The 24,060-nt window shown below is 40.9% G+C and overlaps 1 protein-coding gene across 1 annotated transcript; it reads left to right on the forward strand.

Moving 5' to 3' along the window:
• Nucleotides 1-3,624: 3,624 nt before the first annotated feature.
• LOC122051606 (glycerol-3-phosphate 2-O-acyltransferase 6-like) lies at nucleotides 3,625-5,421 on the forward strand. Its single transcript, XM_042612811.1, has 2 exons — nucleotides 3,625-4,305; nucleotides 4,387-5,421. The coding sequence occupies exons 1-2, from the start codon at nucleotides 3,691-3,693 to the stop codon at nucleotides 5,263-5,265; spliced, it is 1,494 nt and encodes a 497-aa protein (XP_042468745.1). The 5' UTR covers nucleotides 3,625-3,690; the 3' UTR covers nucleotides 5,266-5,421.
• The last annotated feature ends 18,639 nt before the right edge of the window (nucleotides 5,422-24,060 follow it).

The raw sequence follows: 24,060 nt of genomic DNA on the forward strand, positions 1-24,060 counted from the left end.
GTCAAAGGGATTGACCGGACACTTGGTGAGGGAGTCCTAGCAGGTCAAGGGAGTGACTAGATGCTAGGCATGACGGACCAACATGTTAAGGTTGACCAGATATTGGGTTGGGAGGTTTGGGACTTGGTTTTGGGCAAAAACCAAGTGCTGGATCGATCCGTGGATCGATCCAGGATCTGGATCGATCAGTGGATCGATCCAGATCTTTCCCAGCGAACAGAAAGCCTCTGGATCGATCAGTGGATCGATCCAGAGATCCCAATCGATCAGTGGATCGATTGGGATGCTGCTGCTTAGCGCGATAAGCGTTGGATCGATCCGTGGATAGCACAGAGGCGCTCTGGATCGATCCGTGGATCGATCCAAAGCCTCCCAGATCGATTGGGAATAATCGAATCGATCGGGATCCGACCGTTGCGTCGTATTTGAGCCGCAGGCGAGCGTTGTCTTCGGCACTTCTTCACCGATTCATTTCAGATCTTCACCAGCTCCTCCACAGCTCTTCTCAAGCTCGAGATCGCCAGTTTTTGAAGGTTCTTGGAGGCTCTTCCAAGTCAAGAGGCGGATCAAAGCAAGAAGAAGAAACTAGGGTTAGGGTTTGTGCACTCATTGTAAGCTTGTAAGCTTGTATTTCTTTACTAACCTTTCTTCTTCTTGTATTGAGTCTTGTAGGGCTTCTCCGCCCTTAGTAGTTACCATAAAGGAGAGTTTATTTAGTGGAGGGTGTGTGTGTTGGTGTGGATCCTTGGACTAGTCACCTCTTGTGAGGTGGATACCAAGTAAATCAACCGTGTTAGCGTTGTGTGATTTGTTTCTGTATTTTCCGCTGCACATCTTCGAAGAAACAAGCAACGCCGAACAACGGGCACGCGACGAGCTATTCACCCCCCCTCTAGCTACTTTTGGTCCTAACACGAAGCTCATCATTGTAAATGGTGGAGACACCCTTGTGTCAAATCCAAGACTATCTTGGAATTTCATTTGAAGTTGAGCTTGATGATGAAGTCTTTGACTTGATAAAATTTGCTTCAACTTCTACACCCTCTAGCTTTGTTGCCCCTTCCGGCGATGATTCCGGTGAAGAGTGACCTCGCTCTGATACCACTTGTTGGGACCGATTATGTAGCTAGAGGGGAGGGTGAATAGCTTGGTGCGCTCGTCGTGCTCTTCGTTGCTTGTTTCTTCAAGGATATGCAGCGGAAATTACAAGAAACAAAACATACAACGCTAACACAAAGGATTTACTTGGTATCCACCTCACAAGAGGTGACTAATCCAAAGATTCACGCACTCACACACCCTCCACTATGAATAACACTCCTTTATGGTTACTACCAAAGGCGGAGAAGCCCTACAAAACTCTCAGTACAAGAAGAAGAAAGGGAGATTCAGGATAAGCAAAAGCTTATAAGATGTACAGTAAAAACCCTAACCCTAACTCCTTGTTGTAGCCCGCCTCTTGATCTTGGATCACCAGCAAACCTTGCTCCAAGAACTCTTTAAGAATTGGCGGTAGAGTGGAGAAACGCTGTGGAGAAGCTGCTGTGAAGATCGGGAGTGAACAGTGCAAGCGTTGGCGAAGAAAGAGCTCGACAATAACTTTAATCGATGCCAACGATCGGATCCCGATCGATTGGATTGCTCCCAATTGATCGGGGAGGCTTTGGATCGATCGGCTGATCGATCCAGAGCACCTCTGTGCTCTCAGGAATTGCCTGGATCGATCGGCTGATCGATCCAGGGCTTATCGCGCAGAATCGAACTTCCTAATCGATCCACTGATCGATTGGGGGCTCTGGATCGATCGGCCGATCGATCCAGAGCTGTTCTGTTCGCTCGACACTTCTCCCCAATCGATCCATTGATCGATTGGGAGAAGGCTTGTCGTGGGGACTCACCCAATCGATCAGCTGATCGATTGGGCATAAGCCAATCGATCGGCTGATCGATCCAGTTCATGGTTTTTGCCCAAAACCAAGTCCAAAGTCCCCTCAACCAACATCCGGTCAACCATGACCTGTAACTGTTGGTACATCATGCCTAGCATCCGGCCACCCTTGACCTGTTAGGACTCCCTCACCAAGTGTCCAGTCAATCCTTTTGACCCACTTGGACTTTTCTTCCTCATGCCAAGTATCCAGTCAATCCCTTTGACCTACTTGGACTTTCCTTCCTCATGCCAAGTATCCAGTCAATCCCTTTGACCTACTTGGACTTTCCAACATCAGATGTCCGATCAGCCTTGATCCATCTGGATTTCCTCGTGCTTGGCTTCACTCACCAGGACTTCCTTCTACCTAGCTTTACTCACTAGGTCTTTCCATCTGCCTGGCTTCACTCACCAGGATTTCCTTTTGCCTAGCTTCACTCACTAGGTCTTTCCATCTGCTTGACTTCACTCACTAGGACTTTCACCTGACTTTACTCACCAGGATTTCCTTCTGCCTAGCTTCACTCACTAAGTCTTTCCATCTGCCTGGCTTCACTCACCAGGACTTTCACCTAGCTTCACTCACTAGAATTTCCAGTCAAGTATCCAGTCAATCTTGACCTACTTGACTCTCCTTCACACATGAACAATTGCACCTGCAATTTTCATGTATTGACTACATGTATTGTCAAACATCGAAACCACAACATCAAGACTCGAGCTTGACTCAAATCAAGCTCAGTCAAACAGATCAACCTTGACCTAGGGAATATTGCACCAACACTTGACACTCGGGCGATACTCGATATTCAGACGACTTCTCTCATGACTTAGTATTCGATGATCTACTCGGCGTTTGACAATCTACTTGGTAGTCAGGCGGCTTCTCTCCTGACTCAGCATTTGGCAATCTACTCGGCAGTCATGCGACTTCTCTCTTGATTCATCGTTTGGTAATCTACTCAGTAGACGAGCGACGTCTCTTCCGACTCGGCACTCAAAGTACTCGGTGACTCAGCACTCGAGACTACTCGGCGATTTGCACTTGGAGTACTCAGCACTCAGAGTACTCGATTGACGAGGTACTCGGTAGAACTTGACTGCAACTAGAGAAGCCCCTCTCATGTGAGGACAACTAGTAGCTCGGTCTAACATTCAAGGCCGATAATCAATTCAAGATCATTCAATAGATAAGTAGAATTTATAATTTTAATTCAACAAATTTTTCTGTAATTTATAATCTCCAAGCATAAGATTGTCCAACATTTAGCACTTTGCCCTTTTTAATTTTGATCGAGAAGTTAGTGTAGGTGAGGATTTTGCTTAAATTCAAAGAAAATATTGAGATTATTGTAAATAATAAAGACAAAATAATATCCACCCAACCAACAACCTGTAATTGTATATACAACCTTTCGCATTATAATTATTGTTTTTTTTTTCATGAGTTACCAATAAGCATCATTTATCCTCCCATCACACAAGTAAACCCAGAGTGTCGCACTAAACCAGATCAACCCACGGGATTAATTTAGTCCAACAGATTATTATTTGGGCCACAACAAATCCAATTCCACATCTTTCTTGACGAGTTAAACCTGGTTAACTTACAGAACCACGTAGACAAATTTGGTAAGAAATTAATGAAACCTTTGGCGTCAGTTCACGAAATCAACCGTATAAATCACACATTTGATCTCTACGTGATCGATCAACAAGGATCATTGTTAGCTCTCGAAAGATTCAAGGTAACTGGAAAAATGGGATTCGACCGCTTCAAGTCGATCGAGAAATGCAGCACGGAGGACGACCGGTCAAACCAGACCGCGGCCGCCGACCTCGTCGGCACTCTCCTCTGCTCTCGCAGCTTCTTCGCTTACTACATGCTCGTCGCCATTGAAGCCGGAAGCTTTTTCCGAGGGGTCCTCCTCCTCGCGTGCTACCCCGTAGCCTTCATCTTGAGCTGCTTCTCCGAATCGTCAGCGACGAAGTTACTCGTCTTCGTCGCCGTGGCGGGGCTCAAATTGAGGGACGTGGAGATGGTGGCGCGAGCCGTGCTGCCGAGGTTCTTCTCCGACGACGTGCACCAGGAGACTTGGCGCGTGTTTAAGTGCTTCGGGAAGAGGATTATCGTGACCGAGGCACCCCGAATGATGGTGGAGCCGTTCGCGAAGGGTTTTCTCGGGGTCGAGATAGTGATGGGGACGGAGTTGGAGGTGAACAAGTCAGGGAGGGCGACTGGGTTCGTCGCGAAACCGGGTGTTGTCGCTGGTAGTATGAAGGGAAAGGCAGTGGAGGAGTTGGGAGATGGTAACTTGCCGGATTTGGGCATTGGCGATGCAGAGGATGATCGCCATTTCCTGTCACTTTGCAAGGTTTTACTGTCACGATTCTGATTTTTTATTTTTCTCTTACTTGTTCACAAAATTGTGATATGGTTAACCAAGTGGTGGCAGGAAGGGTATATGGTGCGGCGGAGCACCAAGAACAAGCCGGCGGAGCAGGGGCAACTCCTCCGCCCTGTGATCCTACACGATGGGCGGTTGACCCAGCGGCCGACTCCCGTGGTGGCTCTGCTGACCTTCCTCTGGATGCCGCTCGGGTTCGCACTCGCCGTCCTCCGAATCTACGTCAACATCCCCCTGCCAGAGCGCGTCGTCTTCTACACCTACAAGTTCCTCGGCAACAAGTTGGTCGTCCGAGGTACCCCGCCGCCGCCGCCGAAGCCGGGACACCCGGGTGTCCTCCTTGTGTGCAACCACCGCACGATGCTCGACCCAGTGATGACCGCCGTGGCCCTCGGCCGCAAGGTCAGCTGCGTCACCTACAGCATCAGCAAGCTTTCGGAGTTGATCTCGCCCATCAAAGCCGTGGCTTTGACGCGCGATCGGGAACAGGACGCGGAGCGCATCCGGCAGTTGCTGGCGGAGGGCGACCTGGTGATCTGCCCCGAGGGGACGACGTGCCGAGAGCCATTTGTTCTGCGCTTCAGCGCACTCTTCGCGGAGCTCACAGACCGGATCGTGCCGGTGGCGGTGAACACGAGGCAGGGGATATTCCACGGTACGTCGGCGCGGGGGTGGAAGGCGTTCGACCCCTACTTCTTTTTCATGAATCCACGGCCAACGTACGAGGTAACGTTCCTGGAACAGCTCCCGCAGGAGCTCACTTGCGCCGGCGGGAAGTCGGCTATCGAGGTAGCCAATTACGTGCAGCGGTCGATCGGGTCGGCATTGGGGTTCGAATGCACGAGCCTCACCAGAAAGGATAAGTATGGGATGCTCGCAGGAACCGACGGCAGTGTTCCGGCCAAGCGCCAAATCTCAAAAGCATAATTCATGGCCAAGTAATAATCAGACATTAATTAATTCGGAGCGGTGTGGATTTTTTTTTTTTAACCTACTATTGTTTGTGCGAAGAGAAAAAGTTCATGTGAAAACTTCAAACGTGTAGAAATTTATTTTAAAAGTCCTATTTGTTTTCTCTCTCTAGTATACTAGCCTCTTGTTCTTATTATAAAAACAATGTCATGTCAAAACTCCAACGGACATAATTGGATTGGTACGAAAGACTGTGTGACAAGAGTGAAGAAAAATGAGTAATTTTGTATATAGTACCTATTGGTAAATAAATTTTTATATGTAGTTTTTATTCATGAAAATTTTTGTTTTCATTCCCTAGTCAAATATCTTTATCTAATTGTCCATAATATTTTTAGGTACAAAAAGTCTAAAAATCAGTATAAATCATCTTAAATTGAGTATATTAACTTAGAATCTAGTATATTTTCTATCAAATTGAGTACGATTCTTTTTTCACCTCAAAATATATTCAATTTTAATTTAATGTGCTGAATTTAATAGGAATTATACTCATTTTTAGACTATTTGTACCAAAAAATATGAGGGTTAATTTCGATAGAAAATATACTCGATCATAGTATAGAGTACTAGATTATAGTGTAAAGTGCTGAATTTAACATGAATTATACTTATTTTTAGACTTTTTATACCTAAAAAATAAGAGGGACAATTTTGATAGAAAATATACTCGATTTTTAATATAAAGTACTGACTTTAAGAAGAATTATACTCATTTTTGGACTTTTTGTACTCAATTTTGAAATTTTTGTACCTAAAAAATCTGAGGGGTAATTTAGGTATCAATATTTGCACGAGGGAGTTGAAACAAGTAATACTTTGCATGCAGGGAGTGGAAACAAAGTTTTTTGGACATGAGGATTGCAAACAAAGTTAACATTGTGATTAGGGATTTTTCTCTAATTTACCGAAGAAAAATTGATACTTGTCTTTATTTTTTTCCATGACTCGTGTCTGTGATCCAACTGGAGATCCATATGAATGAGACCAAGTCAATTGTAGATAAATTATACTTATCTCTGCTCTTCTTCTTCTCCGCCTCTCTCTTCTTCACAAAATTAGGACCGAGACCCAGAGCAATCAATGATACCTGCTGATTCTTCTCCTTCGTGACAAAATTCTTCCTTCGTGACTTAAAAGCTCTCCTTCGTCGTCTCTCTCTTCTTCACAGAATTAGGGCTGAGACCCAGCTGGAGGGCTATTAATTTCTGAGCCCAAGATTAATCGACGACCTCATCCTTCCTCCTCCACTGACTACCTCCTCCACTGACCGACCTCCCTCCGTGACCCTCAGCCATAATTTCTCTTTCTCGTTCAGAACCAAGCAACAACAAGGTGTGAGCAATTTGTGCCCTATTGATTTGCAAAATCATGCCTTTTACATTTTTTTTTAATTTTTGGCTCATGTTTAGACAGAATCGTTGTAATTAGACTGTACATATATGTATCTGTAAGTGTTTAGAAAGAATGTTGATAGGAGAGCTTGTAAAAAAAGTATCTAGCATGACTCTTTCTGAAATGTGTGGAGGTTGTACATACAGATACAAATAATTTCGTACAGACATATTGATCATTTTTCAAGGTTTGTTCTTTGTTTCTTTGCTGGTTTATGTTTTTAACTTTTCTCTTAATAAATGTAGGTGAAGAAAGTGTCATGGAAGAAAAAAAAATTGATTCGAATGAGATGAAGGATAATACCAACCATGCGGATCAAGACCCATCTCTATCTACCGTCGAAGAAGTCAAGCTACCTGAGATTGGAATGATATTTTCCTATGAAGAAGAAGTTCGTACGTTTTATAATTCCTATGCTACCAATGTTGGTTTTGGTATTTTGAAATTAGGTTGTAGGAATGGAGATGATGGAAAATAAAAATATTTTTCTATTGGATGTGCCAAAAATCATAAGAAAGTATCTCAAGCTAAAAATGTTTTACACCCTCGACCTTCTAGTAAGATAAATTGCAAGATTAATATAACTCTTCGAAATGATGGGAACTTTGTGATAACTAGTGTAGATGTTGAACATAATCATATCTTGAGTTCTGGAAAGTCACGACATTTTAGATGTAATAAAGTATTGTATTCAGCTATGAAGAGAAAATTGGAATTAAATGATCAAGCTGGAATAACTTTAAGCAAAAGTTTTCACTCTTATGTAGTTGAGGCTAGAGGTTATGAGAATTTATCATTTGATGAGAGAAAATGTATAAATTATATTTCAGAAGCTAGAAGGTTGAGGTTAGGGGAAGGAGATGCTGAAGCTTTGAGTAATTATTTTTGTCGCATGCAAAGTAGGAACTCGAACTTTTTTTATGTGCTGGATTTGGATGGTGAATCTCGAATAAAAAATATTTTTTGGGAAGATGCAAGATGTAGGGCTGCGTATGATTACTTTTGTGATGTCATGACTTTTGATACAATCTATTTAACTAATAGTTATAACATGTCTTTTGCTCCATTTGTTGGGGTGAATCATCATAGGCAATCTATTTTGTTGGGATGTGGGTTAATATCAAGTAAAAACTTAGTAACATTCACATGGTTGTTCAACTCGTGGTTGACATGTATGCATAGATGTGCTCCATGTTAGGGTTGCAAGGTTGCAAACATAGTCCCATATTGAAAACACATGGAAAAGATCATGGGTTTATAAGAGAAAGATATCTCCATTGGCATGAGGCCTTTTGGGGAGAGCCCAAGAGCAAAGCCATGAGGGTCTAGGCCCAAAGTGGACAATATCATGCTATTGTGGAGATATCTAAATTCTTTTCGATCCTACAATTTGTATCAGAGCCCGGACTGCCAGAAGGTTTAACAACCAACTGTGCACAAGAGCTATGGTCTGATTGAACCATGTGAGTACAATATTGACCTCGAACAAAGAAAGTGGGGGCTCCTATGTTCGGATCAAGAGGACCAGACACCAGGCAGGAAGTCCTAGTTGCGGCTAGGCAAGGAAGTCCTAGTAGGTCGGGTAGACCGAGGGGCAGGAAGTCCTGGTGGGTCAAGGATCGGACGTGAGAAGCCCATGGTCCTTTGTTTGAGGGGGGGATTGTTAGGGTTGCAAGGTTGCAAACATAGTCCCATATTGAAAACACATGGAAAAGATCATGGGTTTATAAGAGAAAGATATCTCCATTGGCATGAGGCCTTTTGGGGAGAGCCCAAGAGTAAAGCCATGAGGGTCTAGGCCCAAAGTGGACAATATCATGCTATTGTGGAGATATCTAAATTCTTTTCGATCCTACACTCCAAAGGCTATAATCATGGACCAATGTCGTTTCATAGCAATCACAATTGAAGAGGTATTTCCGAATTCCCATCATCGTTTATATCTTTGGCATATTATGAAAAAACTACCAGTGAAGTTAGGTGGTCATGTTCAATACAAAACGATAAAGAAATAATTAAAGACCAATGAGGAATGAAATAGATGGATACCTGTGTATGTTAAAGATCACTTTTGGGATGATATGTCCACAACTCAAAGAAGTGTAAGTATGAATATATTTTTTTGATGACTATGTTCATTCTAAAATATCTTTGAAGCAATTTATTAAGCAGTATGATAGTGCATTGAAGAAGAATATTGAGAATGAAAAAAAAGTTAGATTTTGTTTCTTTTAATTCTATCATGCCAGTTATTCTTGATCATTCTATTGAAAGACAATTCCAAAATACCTACACTAACAACATATTTAAGTTGTTCCAAGATGAAATAAGAGGGTTGATGTTTTGCGATGCCTCTTTGTTGAGGGAAGAAGGGACAACTTTAATATTTGAACTAGTAGAAAATATGTTGGGAAAGAATGGACAACTTGGAAGAGAAGTTTCCTTTAGGGTACATTATACCGAGTTAGATTGCCAATTGAAGTGTGTGTGTCGTCTGTTTGAGTTCCGAGGAATTTTATGTAGGCGTGTGATCAAAGTGTTAATGAGAATGAAGGTTATTGAGGTTTCTAAGAGTAATATTATGGACCGATGGCGCAAAGATATTAAGCGCGGGTATCAAAGCATCAGTAACATATATGATGATTATGATTATAGTGGAAAAAGACTTCGGTATAATACTCTCAGCCCATTGATGCAAGAGGTTCAACAATTTGGAGCCGAAAGTGACGAGATTTGTTCTGTTTTGGTGGAAATCATGAAAAACACTAAGGAAAAACTTATTATTGCTATGGAGAATGTGCAAGCAAGGGCTGAACAACTTGAAGAAGCATCTACATCTGGGGCAAAAGCGATACACTCTTCATTGAAAGTAAGAACCAAAGGTCGTCCACCCACAAAGAGGAAACAACCTAAGGTTGAACAAATTGTGAATAAATCACTTGCAAAGGCCCAAAAGAAGGTATGTGATGCATATATATGCTTGTTCTAAAGTTGAAATGGACTTTTGGAAGAAAATGGAATTGCTATTAGCACTGTTAAATTGCTATTAGCACTATTATTCTACTTGTAATGTAATTGTTTCTCTTTTTAGCATAGTTTATCTTTTTGATGTTTGAATTTGTATCCTATGTTAGCTGGGAGTTTTGTAGGTTTGTGAATTAAGAAACCAATTGTTGATGTACTATTGAATTTGTACCCAGGCTATCAAACTGGACTTGATTTCTCAAAGTTCTGTGAAATTTATTTTATGTTGTTGGTGAAATCTGTTGTTTCTATGTTGTTGATTTAACATTGTTGATGTTCCTCTATAATATTTCTAACTCGGTTGTAGCCTATTGGTGTTATGTTAATGATTTTGTAGTCTGGTTTCATATTGTTGATGTTCATATATCATCTTCTTGTGTGGTTTTATATTGTTGGTGTCATTTTATTGGCTTTGTATTCATGGGGACCTTCAGTAAATAACTGCTCAATAGAAGTTTGGTTGACCATTTCAAGTAATAGACAGATTGTTGTAACTATTCAGATTACATCAGCAAATAAACCACCTCAATGTAGAAACTTCATGTCATAGTTCACTAAGACCTGTTAGGGTCATTTGGTGCTAACTATCGGAGGTGGAGAAATCTCGTATAAACTCACACAACAAGTTACAACTCTAAGCAAGAAGTAAATACAAGAATACAAACTAAAACCTCTTCTTGCTTGATTCTCTTGTTGATGAAGACGCCTCTAGACACTCTGGAAAGTGCAACAACACTTCTCTTCCAAGCATGAAGTCAGGCTATGAGTAATAGAGAGATCTCGTGCAAGAATCGGGAGAAAGCGCTACAACGTTTGAACTCGTCATTGCCTTTATATCTGCGTTCCTACGGCTCCCAATCGATTGGGCATGCTCCTAATTGATTGCCACGTCAGATCACAACGATCTCAGTAGTCCAAAACCTGCATCCTACGTAACGGTCACATCCTAAACAATCGACCGATTGATTGAGGAGGCTTGAATCGATCGACCGATCGATTCAGAGCGCCTCTGTGCTCTTATTGAAAAAGGTCTGAATCGATCGGCTAATTGATTTATCCTTCCTCGTGTTTTCACGATAAATTAACCCCAATCAATCAGCGGATCGATTGGCGGTGCCTAATCGATTGGCTGATAGATTAGGGACCTGTTTGTGCTCATGATAATGCTTCCCAATCGATCGGATGATCGATTGGGCTAGCCTTTACTCGCGGCACACTCCCAATTGATTGGCTGATCGATTGGGCTCTAGTCTATTAGATCAGCTGATCGATTGACCAACCTTGACTTGCCTAAACCAAGTCCAAGGTTCCCAAACCAAACATCTGGTCAACCATGACCTGTTGAGAGTCCTCGTGCTTAGGATCCAGTCAACCTTGACCTGTTAGGACTTTTTCACCAAGTGCCCGGTCAATCCCTTTAATCCACTTGGATTTTTCTCTTCGTGCCAAGTATCTGGTCAACCCTTTGACCTACTTGGACTTTCGGTCTCGTGTCAAGTGTCCGGTCAACCTTGAGCCACTTGGATTTCCAATTACCAGATGTTCGGTCATCCTTAACCGACTTGGATTTCCACTGCCTGGCTTCACTCATTAGGATTTCTATGTTGGATCGAAAAGCGCTAGAGGGGGGGGGGGGGGGGGGAATAACGCTCGTGATTTTCACTTTTCGTTTTAAAAATCTTAGAATAAACGCAGCAGAAATCAAAACACAAAGACACAAGCAAACACAGGGATTTACTTGGTTCGGAGCCTATGGCGACTCCTACTCTAAGACCTACACTCGTTCAGCGTTTACTTTGGGCAACGACTATAAGCTCACAAATATTACAAGAGATTATTAGAATAAAATTGTACTGAAAAACTATACCGACAATAAGAAATTGAAACTTCACAGCTTAGGGTCGTCGGGGTCTTGTTATAGGCTTATAGCTCAGTCGGATCGTCTCGTTAACAGTGCACAACTGAAGGATTGCTTAAAATGTGTTGTCTCAAGCTACTGGTCGAGACTGGCTGATATAAGCCGTTGATGGCACCTTCAAGGCCCTTGAGGGGGCCTCCATTACCGGCGGATTCGCTGCGTGGATAAGATCCGCAACTCCCACAGCTTATCCTCTTAAGGGCACCTCCAATGCCCTTGAGGGCACCTCCAATGCCCTTCAGGGCGCCTCCAAGGCCGTCCGAGGTGCCTCCAGCTCCGCTACGTAGAATCCTCAGCCCTTGCACCCGAGGCGCCTCCAAGCTCCATGGAGGGTGCCTTGGGTACTGTTCATCCGAAGCAAAACTTACTCTTTTGTCCCAGCAAGATATGTTAGTCCCAAAATACCAAGCATACCCTATAATACAAAGTTAGTACATAATAATAACATAAATGTAAATGTCTGACAGTCACTGAACTGTCCGGTTCTAACTTCAGATTCCCGTCCGGAAACCCTAGGTCGAACCGACGCCTACTGTTCCCTCAGCGGGGAACGCGTCCTCACCGACTCCACTCAGGAGAGTATACATGTTGTCATTTCGATCCTCCAGATCGAATGGGCTTTTGCTCATCGCCCGAGTCTTCAGGTCTTTCCGCTGGACGTCCGCTTCACGACCCGCCCATACTTTCCACCCGATCAGCGACACCAGGATTTTCACCTAGAGTTTCCGACTCTAGGACTTTTGCCCGAAGACCTCGACCTGCCAAGTCTTTCCACCTAGGTTACCATCCCCTAGGACCTAGGGTTACCACCCCCTAGAGTTTTCTGCCTACCTAACCGCAGCTAGAACTTTTGCCTAAGATACCTTAGGACTTTTCCTGTAAACTCATTCAAGCACATTAGATCACAAATAACCTTAACTTTGAATCCTTTGTCATTATCAAAACTCAGGTTCAATCATCAGATGCTTCCTGCACCAACAATGTCCTCCTTTTTTATTATGGCAACAAAAATTCAAAGTTAAGTAAAAAGACATAAAGAATAAAGAATAACGCTATAAAGAATTTAAGAACAGCGCAAGCATAACTGAATTTAAATAACAGCACAAGCATAAATAAATTTAAGTGAAAAACTCCCCCTTTATAATAGCTCCTCTTTTTAGATTTTTCTTTATACTTGACTTTTAGATTTGAATTTTCTTATACTCTCCCCCTTTGCCATATATCAAAAAAAACTTTGTGAGGGAAGGAGTAAGAAAATGTTGTTTGACAACACTTTAAAAAATTTGATTTGTCAACAAATTGATAAAGACCAAATTTTAAGAGTGATAAGAATTTAGCTTATAAGAACTTAGGTTTTTAAAAATATGAGAAAAGAAACTTTAGCTAAAACTAACTAACTTAGTTTAATAGGAGGTTGAATAAATACTTAAAATATTTTGATAAACACTTAGCTTTTAGAACAAATTTTCTTGTAAGAATTTTTAGCTAAGTAAATGAATAGATTAAAAAAATCAATACCTAGCTTTAAAAAATATTTTCCTTAAAGAAAAATGTTTTGCTCAAAAACTAAGTTTGAAAAGTAGTTTAGCTAAAGGAAAGTTTATTGACTTTGAAAAATAACTTAGCTAAATTTGAGTTAAAAAAATATTTGATAAAACTTTAAGAATATTTTTTATAAAGGAATTTTTCAAAAAGAAACACTTTAGGGTTTCAAAAAGCAATTTTACTTAGTTAAAATTTGAAAAGTACTTGGCTTAAATAGTATCAATTTGTATAACCTTTAGCTAAGTCCATTTTCATTTAGAACCAAAAAGAGTAAGACAATTTTGTTAAAAGAAAAATTTAGTTTTATTTTCCAAAGTCCTAAAGTCCAAGCATGAGTAATTAAAAATTCAAACTAAATACTTAGTTTTCTTAGCCAAATGTCTAACCATTAGCTACTAACTACTTACCTAAAAGGCAATAACTTTCACTTGGTTAGTCAAGTTAAATCAGTGATCCAGTTAGATTTGACTAAGACAGGATAACTTAACTTGATTAATGTAAATTTGATATTTATTACCCAGACTTACTATGATACACAGATATAAGCATTCTGAAGTCTAGGTAGTACCCTATACATCTCACACCAGCCTAAGTGTTTTCATACACAAGCAAGGTAATCCTAGTGTGCTTGTGAGATGCTCTAGCTGAAAACTAGGGGTACATGCTTTCTTGGGGGTAAATTCCTAGGCTAAGTCCAAATTTAAAAAAACTAATTGGAATTTAAAAAAAAATGTTTCTTGGGATTTTAAAAACTAAGCAAAACAACATAACCCAATCTTTAAAAAAAAAATAGAATAAGTGAGGCATAAAAGAAGTCTTAGGCAATAATGCATAAAGATGAAATGTACCAAATATAGACTATCTATAATATACAGTGGATAGTCTTAATCAATCATCCTCAGGTGGCGGTGGAGATCGCTCAGGGACTCGTGAAGTCTAGAAGAACTGCTCAAGCCTGGTGGTCAAGCCATCTTTGAAAGCAGTGAAGTCACTTCGGAAAGCAGTCAACTCTCCTCAGAGGGAGCTAAAGCCATCTATGACAGTCTGCTGTATCTGCGCGGAAGACTCCTCAAGTCGAGTGAGTCGATCTTCGACAGATAGTGAGCTCGAGGGTAGGGCTGACGTCGTGGGCTGTGTTGGAGAGAGAATCCCTAAACATCTCAGTATGCGTGAACTCTAACACCTCCTCTCCCTCGGCTGGATAAAAATACTCATCTCCGGCTAGGGCGAACCCCTCAGCCGAAGCAGCGCCCTTGGCTAGAGCAGCACCCTCGGCTGGAGCAACAACCTCATCCTCGGTTGGATCAGCTGGCGGCGGCCCACCTCTCCATGGGAGGACCCCCTGAGCGGTGATGTCTTTATGAGCTAACCTAAGGTGATGTTGACCGAGCTCGTTATAAGATCTAAGGGAGGTAACTGTCCCTTGGGTCGTATCTGTCCCTAAAGTCGAGAAGATATATGTCAAGACATGACAGTAAGACATGTGGACTACAAGGGACGTAACGAGACTAGCCGCATGAATGATGTTATGAAACATGTGTAATGCTATGTCTATATCTAAATGCTGACATAAGACATACAAAAAGAAGGAATGAGAAGGACGCATCTTCGGGACGTCTCGAGATGTGATCGACAAAATGCATGAAGTCAGGACTCGATATATAATGTAGTCATGGACCCTAAGAGAGAGTGACCTGAAGTCAGAAACTACAGGTGGTCTCTCCTCCCCATAAAAATACATATAGAGTGTATCTAATGTAATGTGGGAATAGGGCTCGCCAAATGGCAGATCCCTACTAGGGTAGCATAAAAAGAGGCATGCAGAGGGTCTAAGACGTAGACTAGTACATATCAAGGCAGGGGTAAACTGAAGATCCTTTCCTCCAACTCTGGTGGAATATGTCAGGTCATCAACCCTCTCAATGAGCACATAAGTCTTGATTTACTGCATTACTGCAGTAAACCAGCTTACCAAGCTGAAAGTGCTCAATCATCTGGACCACAGGCTGACAATATTTAGAAAAAAATATTCTATTCAAATATCTATATTTAATTAGAGAAACTGTATGCTCAAGAAACTCAATCCTATGTCGCTCAGTGGGGAACTTAGGATCGGTAGATGGGGCATTATCGGAAGTAGACGTAATATTACATTGTTTCCTAATTTTTAACACACACAGATATAACAACAAAAATGCATAAAAAAAACATATGGAAACATTTAAGATAATTGCGGTATACCTAGGAGGCATTGTGAGGCCTTGATGAGGTTTAGAGGGGAGAACCTTGAGTTGAAGGTGCCTCAGTGTGGTTGATTTGTGAGAAAATAGCGAATAAAGAAGCCTCTGTTCGTTGAAAATTCGTGTGTTGAGCCCTCGCCTTCACTGCCCTTGAAGGTGCCCTCAAGGGTGTATGGGAGGTGCCTCGTATTCGGTCAGAGGCGCCCTAAGGCGGGTTGGCGGAAAATTTCCTACCGCTCTCCAGGGCGCCTCCTTTGTGTTGGAGGCGCCTTGCCGAGGCATTTTTTGTTTCCTTTTTTTTTGTTAAGTTTAGATTAAGGTAAAATTTGTTAAATTAATTACGATTAAAATTAATTAAGTTAAATTTATTAAATTGATTAAATTAAATTAAGGTTAAGTTAGTTAATTTGATTAAGTTAATTAATTGGGTAAAGTTAGTTAATTTTAAATTCTAATTAGGTTCATCCTAGGTCCATCTCACCCGATTATAAGTTGTCAATCAGGGAATCTTATAAGTTGTTGTGAGATGGTTAATTTTATCTTTAAGATTATGTCTAATGACTAATTTACATTTGAGTTAGACTTAAGTTTTTCAATTAGTCAATTAAATACACATTTCAAAGATTAGCTTCCAGGCTGTGGTGAGACACTAGGCCTTCTTGGGTATGAGATCATCCACCACTTCTAGACAAAACCTTTCAAAAAAATTATATATTTAATTTTTCTTTTTGAAACTCCTAGGACTAACCAATCAAGTGTAAATTACGCCTGGGTCCTTAATCTATCTTAATCTAAGAATATAATGAAAGCAGAAGAAGCAAAGCATTTATCTAATAATTCTAACAATGGTCTTTCTATTGACTCCCCCTGGATTATAGCCTCGATATGGTCTATCAAGGTAATGGATTTGATCCTTGGAGATCCAATATTGACCAGGTCCAACTTGATTAATCAAGTTTGACTTGGGGCCCATGCTTGGACTAGTTTTTTGTTTGTTCTATTAACAAGAGATAGATATGAATGATATTTCTTTTTTATCCTAAATTCTAGTCTGGATCGATTGTATACGACCTTTTGTTTTCCAAGAATCAAATCAAGATTTTTGGAACCCAGTGTAAATTGTTCGAACGTGATCTTCAAATCCTTGACTTGAGTTTTCACGCTGGAATTCTCTTCCTCAAGATTTTGGACTTGAGTTGAGGTTTCAGTCTGAATAGGGTCAGTCAAGGATTTAGAGTTAGTCACTTCTTTAAGGGTTGTTACATCCTTTAGAAGTGATTTGATCCGAACGTTAGATTTAGCTAATTTACGCATAAGATAATTGATTAGGTTATGCAACCGAGAAATACTTACAGCGAGGTTGGGCCCTTCAGAAATGGATACAGATCTGTGACTTCTCTCTAATTCTACTTCTGATTCGTTCTCGTTTTCGGATTCGTTGATTTGGTCCCGGACCGTCAGTGCAAGGAGGCTCGTCTGTTCAAGCTCTTCATCGGACTCTTCTGATGAGGACTCGTCCCAAGTTGCCTTCAGAGCTTTATTCTTTCTTTGCTTATTTTCATCCTTTTGATTCAGACAGTTGGCTTTGATATGTCCCTTTTGGTTGCAGCCGTAGCAGGTTACTTTGAACTTGGTTGAACCTCCTTGGACTGGATCACCTTCTTGATGTCCTTCTTGTTGAAGCCCTTCTTCTTTTTGTAGAGCTTTCTTACCAAGTTGACAAGTTCGACTGTGATCTCATCGTCACCATCGTCTGAGTCCGGTTCTTCTTCTGACTCTGGTTCGATTCTGCGTCTTGCTTTAGGTTCGCGCGCTCTGCTTGTACCTGCAATCAAAGCTATACCCTTCTCGGACGGATGAGTATTAATTTGTTCATGTAATTCAAATTCATAAAATAATTCGTCAAGTTTAATTAAAGATAAATCCTTGGATACCTTGTAAGCATCTACCATGAATGCCCACAAGGTATTCCTCGGAAAGGCATTTAGGGTATACCTTAGGACGTCGCGGTTCTCCACTTTCTGTCCGATTGCGTGGAGTCTGTTGAGCAGATCTTGTATACGGGCATGAAGCTTGCTAGCCGTCTCACCTTCCTGCATTTTAATGTTATATAATTTATTAAACAGTAAGTCACGCTTACTTACCTTTGTGTCTGATGTGCCCTCGTGCAACTCGATCAATTTTTTCCACAATTATTTGGCGCTCAAGAACGGGCCGACACGGTTCAGCTCCTCCTTCGTTAATCCACATTGGAGGGTCAAAGTCACTTTGGCGTTGGCTTCGACCTATTTTATTACACTTGTGTTCCAGTTCTCGCATGAAACTGGTTTTCCTGAGCCGTTGAGTGGAAGCGAGATCCCAGTCTTGATGATCATCCACATCTCGAACTGAGTCTAGATGTATGACTCCATTCGGCCTTTCTAGTAGCCGAAATCTTCGCTGGTGAAGAGCGGTGGTCGGACTGTGCTATAGTATTCTTGATGGGCCATTTGAGAAATGAATCTCGCACACAGAAAACAACAAAGATTCCAAGACTAGGTCTTGGATTTAGTAGTGCGGGTTAAAAAAAATAAACACTCGAACTCGAGTGGTGTTGCACCAACTTCGAGGAAAAATTTGATTACGAAAAAACTAGATCAGAAGGCGGCAATAATACCGATTCCGATCGACTCTGAAAAATTGAAAATCACTACAAAAAAAATGCTTGATTGGTGGTTGCACCAAATCGAAGCGACCCTGCTCTGATACCAATTGTTGGATCGAAAAATGTTAGAGGGGGGCGGGGGTGAATATCGCTCGTGGCTTTCACTTTTCATTTTTGAAATCTTAGAATAAACGCAGTGGAAATCAAAACACATAGACACAAGCAAACACTGGGATTTACTTGGTTCAGAGCCTGTGACGACTCCTACTCCAAGGTCCACGCTCGTTGAGCGTTTACTTTGTGCAACAACTATAAGTTCGCAAATATTACAAGAGATTATTACAATACAACTATTCTGAAAAACTATACCGATAATAAGAAATTAAAACTTCACAGTTTTGGGTCGTCGGGGTCTTGTTATAGCTCAGCCGGAACGTCTCGTTAGCAGTGCACAGCTGAAGGATTGCTTAGAATGTGTTGTCTCAAGTTGCTGGTCGAGACTGGCTGATATAAGCCGTTGAGGGCGCCTTCAAGGCCCTTGAGGGTGCCTCCATCACTGGCGGATTCACAGCGCGGATAAGATCCGCAACTCCCGCAGCTTATCCTCTTGAGGGCACCTCCAATGCCCTTGAGGGCGCCTCCAAGGCCGTCCGAGGCGCCTCCAGTTCCTTTGGAGGGTGCCTCCAGCTCCGCTGCTTAGAATCCTCAGCCCTTGCACTCTAGGCACCTCCAAGCTCCATAGAGGGCGCCTCGGGTACTGTTCATCCGAGGCAAAACTTGCTCTTTTGTCCCTGCAAGATATGTTAGTCCCAAAATACCAAACATACCCTGCAATACAAAGTTAGCACATAATAATAACATAAATGTAAATGTCTGACAGTCACCAGATTGTCCGGTTCTGACTTCGGATTCTCATCCAGAAACCCTAGGTCAAACCGACGTATACTATTCCCTCAGCGGGGAACGCATCCTCACCTACTTCACTCAGGAGAGTATACTTGTTGCCAATTCGATCCTCCAAATTGACTGGGCTTTTGCTCAGCGCCCGAGTCTTCAGGTCTTTCCGCTGGACATCCGCTCCATGACCCGCCCAGACTTTCCACCCGATCCGTGACATCGGGATTTTCACCTAGAGTTTCCTACTTTAGGACTTTTTCCCGAAGACCTCGACTCGCCAAGGCTTCCTGCCTAGGGTTACCACCCCCTAGGACCTAGGGTTACCACCCCCTAGGACCTAGGGTTACCACCCCCTAGGACCTAGGGTTACCACCCCCTAGAGTTTTCTGCCTGTCTAACCACAGCTAGAACTTTTGCCTAAGATACCTTAGAACTTTTCCTGCAAACTCATTCAAGAACATTAGATCACAAATAACCTTACATTTGAATCTTTTACCATTATCAAAACTCAGGTTTGATCGTCGGATGCTTCCCGCACCAACATTCGATCTGCCTACCTTCACTCACTAGATCTTTCACCTGGCTTCACTCACTAAGATTTTCATTCACCTAACTTTACTCACTAGGACTTTCACCTCGCTTCACTCACCATGATTTCCATCTGCCTAGCTTCACTCACCAGGATTTTCAACCGCCTAACTTCACTTACTAGGACTTTCACCTAGCTTCACTCACTAGGATTTCCATCTTCCTAGCTTCACTCACTAAAGCTTTCACTTGTCTTCACTCACTAGGATTTCCATCTGCCTGGCTTCACTCACCAGGTCTTTCACACCAACTGTCCGGTCAACACTGCCCACTTGGATTTCCACTTCTGCAAACCTTCCTATTGGACTTGCCTCTACCTAACCTCCATTTAGGACTTTCCCAGTTAAGTATCTAGTCAACCTTGACATACTTGACTCTTCTTCACACCAAAATGGTCAAACCTTGATCAGAGGGGAATTGTACCAACAATCTCCACAATTGGACGATTGCACCAGCAATCTCCATTTATTATCAAACATCGAAATCCAAATATCACGATTCAAGCTTGAGCCAATTCAAGCTTAGTTAACCTAGTCAACCTTGACCCAAGGATATTGCACCAACAATCTCCCCCTTTTGGATGTTTGACAATACCTTTAAGTTAGGCTAATCCCATAGCCTTAACTTCTTCTCATGCTAAAGTATGAATAAGGGTTTCCTTCATTCTCTCTCTTTCTTAGAAGGTAAACTCCTTCTTTGGGTAATAAAGGTCTAACTTAACCCTACATTTCTCCCCATTGGCACACATCAAAAACTCTTCTCTATAAGAGTTATCTTCATGTTGTGTACAACCTCACTTGTTGTTCACAACACTACAATGAAAGTCCCATACCCTTCATCGTACTCAATGCTCATCCTTGAGCATACACTTAACCGAAGGTTATACTCCCTTCTAAAGCTTTGGAAAAAATATTTCCATGTCTCTAAAGAGTGACTCCTTCTAAAGACATGCTCCACACTTCTGTCATTGCACCAATAATGACTTGGAATCCCTAAACCTTTAGGAAACCCAAAATTTGAAGTATTGAGGTTCAAAAATCAATATTTGAATGTAAACCTCAACCTAAACTTCAACATAGTCTTTCCTAACCATTTCATTCTTGTTTTTATCATGAAAACTCTCCCTAAGTGTGTACAAATGTATTTTGAAGGGTTAGGAATGGTTAACATGACTAAAAATGGTTTAACAAGCTGAAATCAAACTTTTACAGTTAAAATCAACCTTTTTCAATCGATTGGAGTTGGGGCTCAATCGATTGAAGTCATTGAATCGATCCATTGATCGATTCCGCAAGCTTCTGTTTGCGGAAATTACCTTTAAATCGATCGGTCGATCGATCCAGACTTAGGCAATCGATTAGCTGATCGATTCTGCGACGCTCCATTTGTGGAAAATCTCTTCTCAATCGATCGGCTGATCAATTGAGACCTCCCAATCGATCGGTTGATCGATTGAGACCTCCCAATCGATCGGTTGATCGATTGAGACCTCCCAATCGATCGGTTGATCTATTAGGCTTCTGAATTTCTGAAATTCAATTTCAGATGAAATTCAGAAATGTCCTAGAAATTATACAAAATTCTAAAAATTATGAAAATTTATGTAGACATTATTTAAGGAATGTACTATCATGGAAAAATAATTTTCTAAGAAAATATATCTTATTTTCAAAGATTGACATAAAATTGAAAACTTGTAAAAACTTCAATGTTTCTTCCAAGTTTGTGTCTAACTATGCAATTGTGATTACTATCAAAAGATATCTTTCACCAAGGTTTTCCAAAGTATATTTAAAATGATTTTTAAAACCAATTTCCAATCATGTTCTTTGGGCTAAATGCACATGACTTGTACATTAGCTTCCCCAATGATTGGCAAACACAAAACTGTGTTTTGATGAAATCAAAACTCAACAAGATGTACTAAGTCAACATCTTGAGTTTTGTTCATCATCCTAACATCTCACTTGTATCTAATGTGTACTAAATCACATACAAGTCAACTTATAGTCTTTGTGAGATGTAGATTTTAGTTTTGCACTAAATTAGGGATCATGCATATCTATCTAGGTATTTTAAGATATGAACATCCACCTAGGATGCCACTTGTTTGTAAATGCCATTGTCCTTAAATATAAGGAGTTTAAAATAATGCATGATGATTAATGACATACAACAATATAAATGATTTTCAAAAGAAAACTTACTATATCTACATGATGTATGTATGACATGACATGGTATTTTTATTTATTTTTCATAATAAACATGAATGCAAAATATGATGTCATGGCATATGATGGGCAAACAATCATAACAATTAGCATTAATAATGTATACCTAGATTAACTATCTAAGTATCCTTAATTTTTAGCTAAACTTAGCATTTAAATCTAGATTGTCCCCCACCTTCTTCAAGAAAATGTCAAAATCCAACTTGACATTTCTTTTACTCTTGATTTGTTGTGTCAATTTAAAATTAAATCCATATCTTCAAATTTTAACACATTCTACTTTTTCCAAAGTAATCAATTAATCCACTTCTTTTTCAAAGGTTAACAAAAACCTTGAAAATGCTCTCAAGTGTCAACTTCATCAAGGTTGGGTTAACTACCCTTCTAATTAGAGTTGACACTCTCTAACCCATCTAGGGTGTAGATAATATGCTCCTAGGAACCAACACCTATTGGTGCTCCTTGGATGTTCTAGGTACTCGTTAGGGATAACTTCCCTAGACATCTTCCTAATGACCTTTCTAGGCTTCTTTGATGCCTTAGCTTGGTCACCTCCTCTAGGTCAACTCTAGGGGTAACTTCCCTTGTGACCTCCATAGTGACTTTTTTACTTATTAGAAGTCTTAGTCACGTTGATTTATGCAAAGATATTTCTAGAGATAACTTCCCTAGATACTTTGACTTACCTAGGATTAGTTCCATACTTATATGGAACTCTATGATAAGAAGAGACATCCTTCTTGGCATGAGGTTTGTATCCCAAACCCCTCCTATCATTAGATGGTTTTTGTCTAACTATCCCTAGGTTTTTCTCCTTTTGACCCTTAAGAATATTTTCCATTCTCTTTAGGGTCTTCTCTAAATTATCAAGTCTTGACTTCAAGACTTGATTTTCCTTTCATAAATCCTTAGATTTTGATTTTTCTTGATTCCTATGAGCATTTTTATTTTTAGGCTTATATCTAAGATCCTTAGAGTTATTGCCTAGATTGTTATCAACCTTCCTAACCCTAGGTGAGGTAGTCTTGGCATGAAAAACTACATATTTTCCTTTAACACTATCATGTCTCCTATTTTTATGATAAATAGCATTAAAATGATATAACTTAGAATTAGCATGCTTTTTATCATGGATTAAAGGATTGAGTTCAATAAATGATACCTTGAGTTTCCCTTTAGAAGCTCCCCCTTGACTTGAGCTTTCTCCTTTGACTTTGACCGATTCCTTCCCCTTAGGATATTGACTTCTATAATGTCCTTTTTGATTGCACAAGAAGCACACAATGTGCTCCTTGCTCTTCTTTGTCACGGGGGCAACCTCCTTGGGCTTCTCCTTGCCCTTTTTCTCCACTTGGCCCTTCTTGTTGACTAATTTGGGACACTTACTCTTATAGTATCTATGTTCCCTACACTCAAAGTATATAATATGATTTTTATTATTAACATTTGAAATTTCTATACCTTTGCTTGTAGGGGTGACACATGTTCCTTTATTTGATTTTTCTTGATTTTTAGAGGTTGTCTCATCTTCTTTTCCACTTGACCCGGATGTGGAGGCTTCTTCTTGCTCTGGCGTCATTAAAGGACGCTTCCCCTCAATCCTTGAGGTGGAGGCCTCCTCATCTTCATCAACAAAGAGTATGCTCCCTCTTTGCCTTTTTCATTGCACTCCCTTGAAGATGAGGCTTCTTGGACTTCTTCTTCGGATGTTGAGCATCTCTCAACTTCCGAATCCTCTTCTTCTCCCTCTTGTTTCAATGAGTCTTTCTCTTTGGATTCCTCTTGAATTTGTGCTTTGGAGGGTTCTTCATGGAGTTTAGCCAATTTGCTCCATAGCGCTTTGGCGTCTTCAAATTCTCCTATTTGCTTCAAAATGTTGCTCGACAATATGTTGACCAATAATTTGGTCACTTTGTCATTGGCTTCGCTTCTTTGAATTTGCTCCTTGCTCCATTTTCTTTTCTTGAGAATCTTGCCTTTTGAATCTCTTGGAGCTTCAAAGTCTTCCATAAAAGTAAACCATTGCTCTATCTCCATCATGAAGAAATTTTTGATTCTTGATTTCTAAGAATCAAAGCTAGTAGATGTGTATGGTGGAGGTACCCTTGTGTCGAATTTGAGTCCATCTCGGAAATCCATTTGAAGTTGAGCTTTTGAACAAGTCTTCGACTTGATGAATTTGCTTCAACTTATTCTCCCTCAAGCTTGTTGCCCCTTCTGGCGATGATTCCGGTGAAGAGCAACCTTGCTCTGATACCACTTGTT

This window comes from Zingiber officinale, chromosome 1B (genome assembly GCF_018446385.1).
Source record: "Zingiber officinale cultivar Zhangliang chromosome 1B, Zo_v1.1, whole genome shotgun sequence".
Classification (NCBI taxonomy): Eukaryota; Viridiplantae; Streptophyta; class Magnoliopsida; order Zingiberales; family Zingiberaceae; genus Zingiber; species Zingiber officinale.

Coding starts and splice junctions, on each gene's coding strand:
- LOC122051606 (XM_042612811.1), top strand. CDS start 3,691: ATGGGATTCGACCGCTTCAAGTCGATCGAGAAATGCAGCACGGAGGAC. Junction 4,306..4,386: donor ATTTCCTGTCACTTTGCAAG/GTTTTACTGTCA, acceptor AAGTGGTGGCAG/GAAGGGTATATGGTGCGGCG.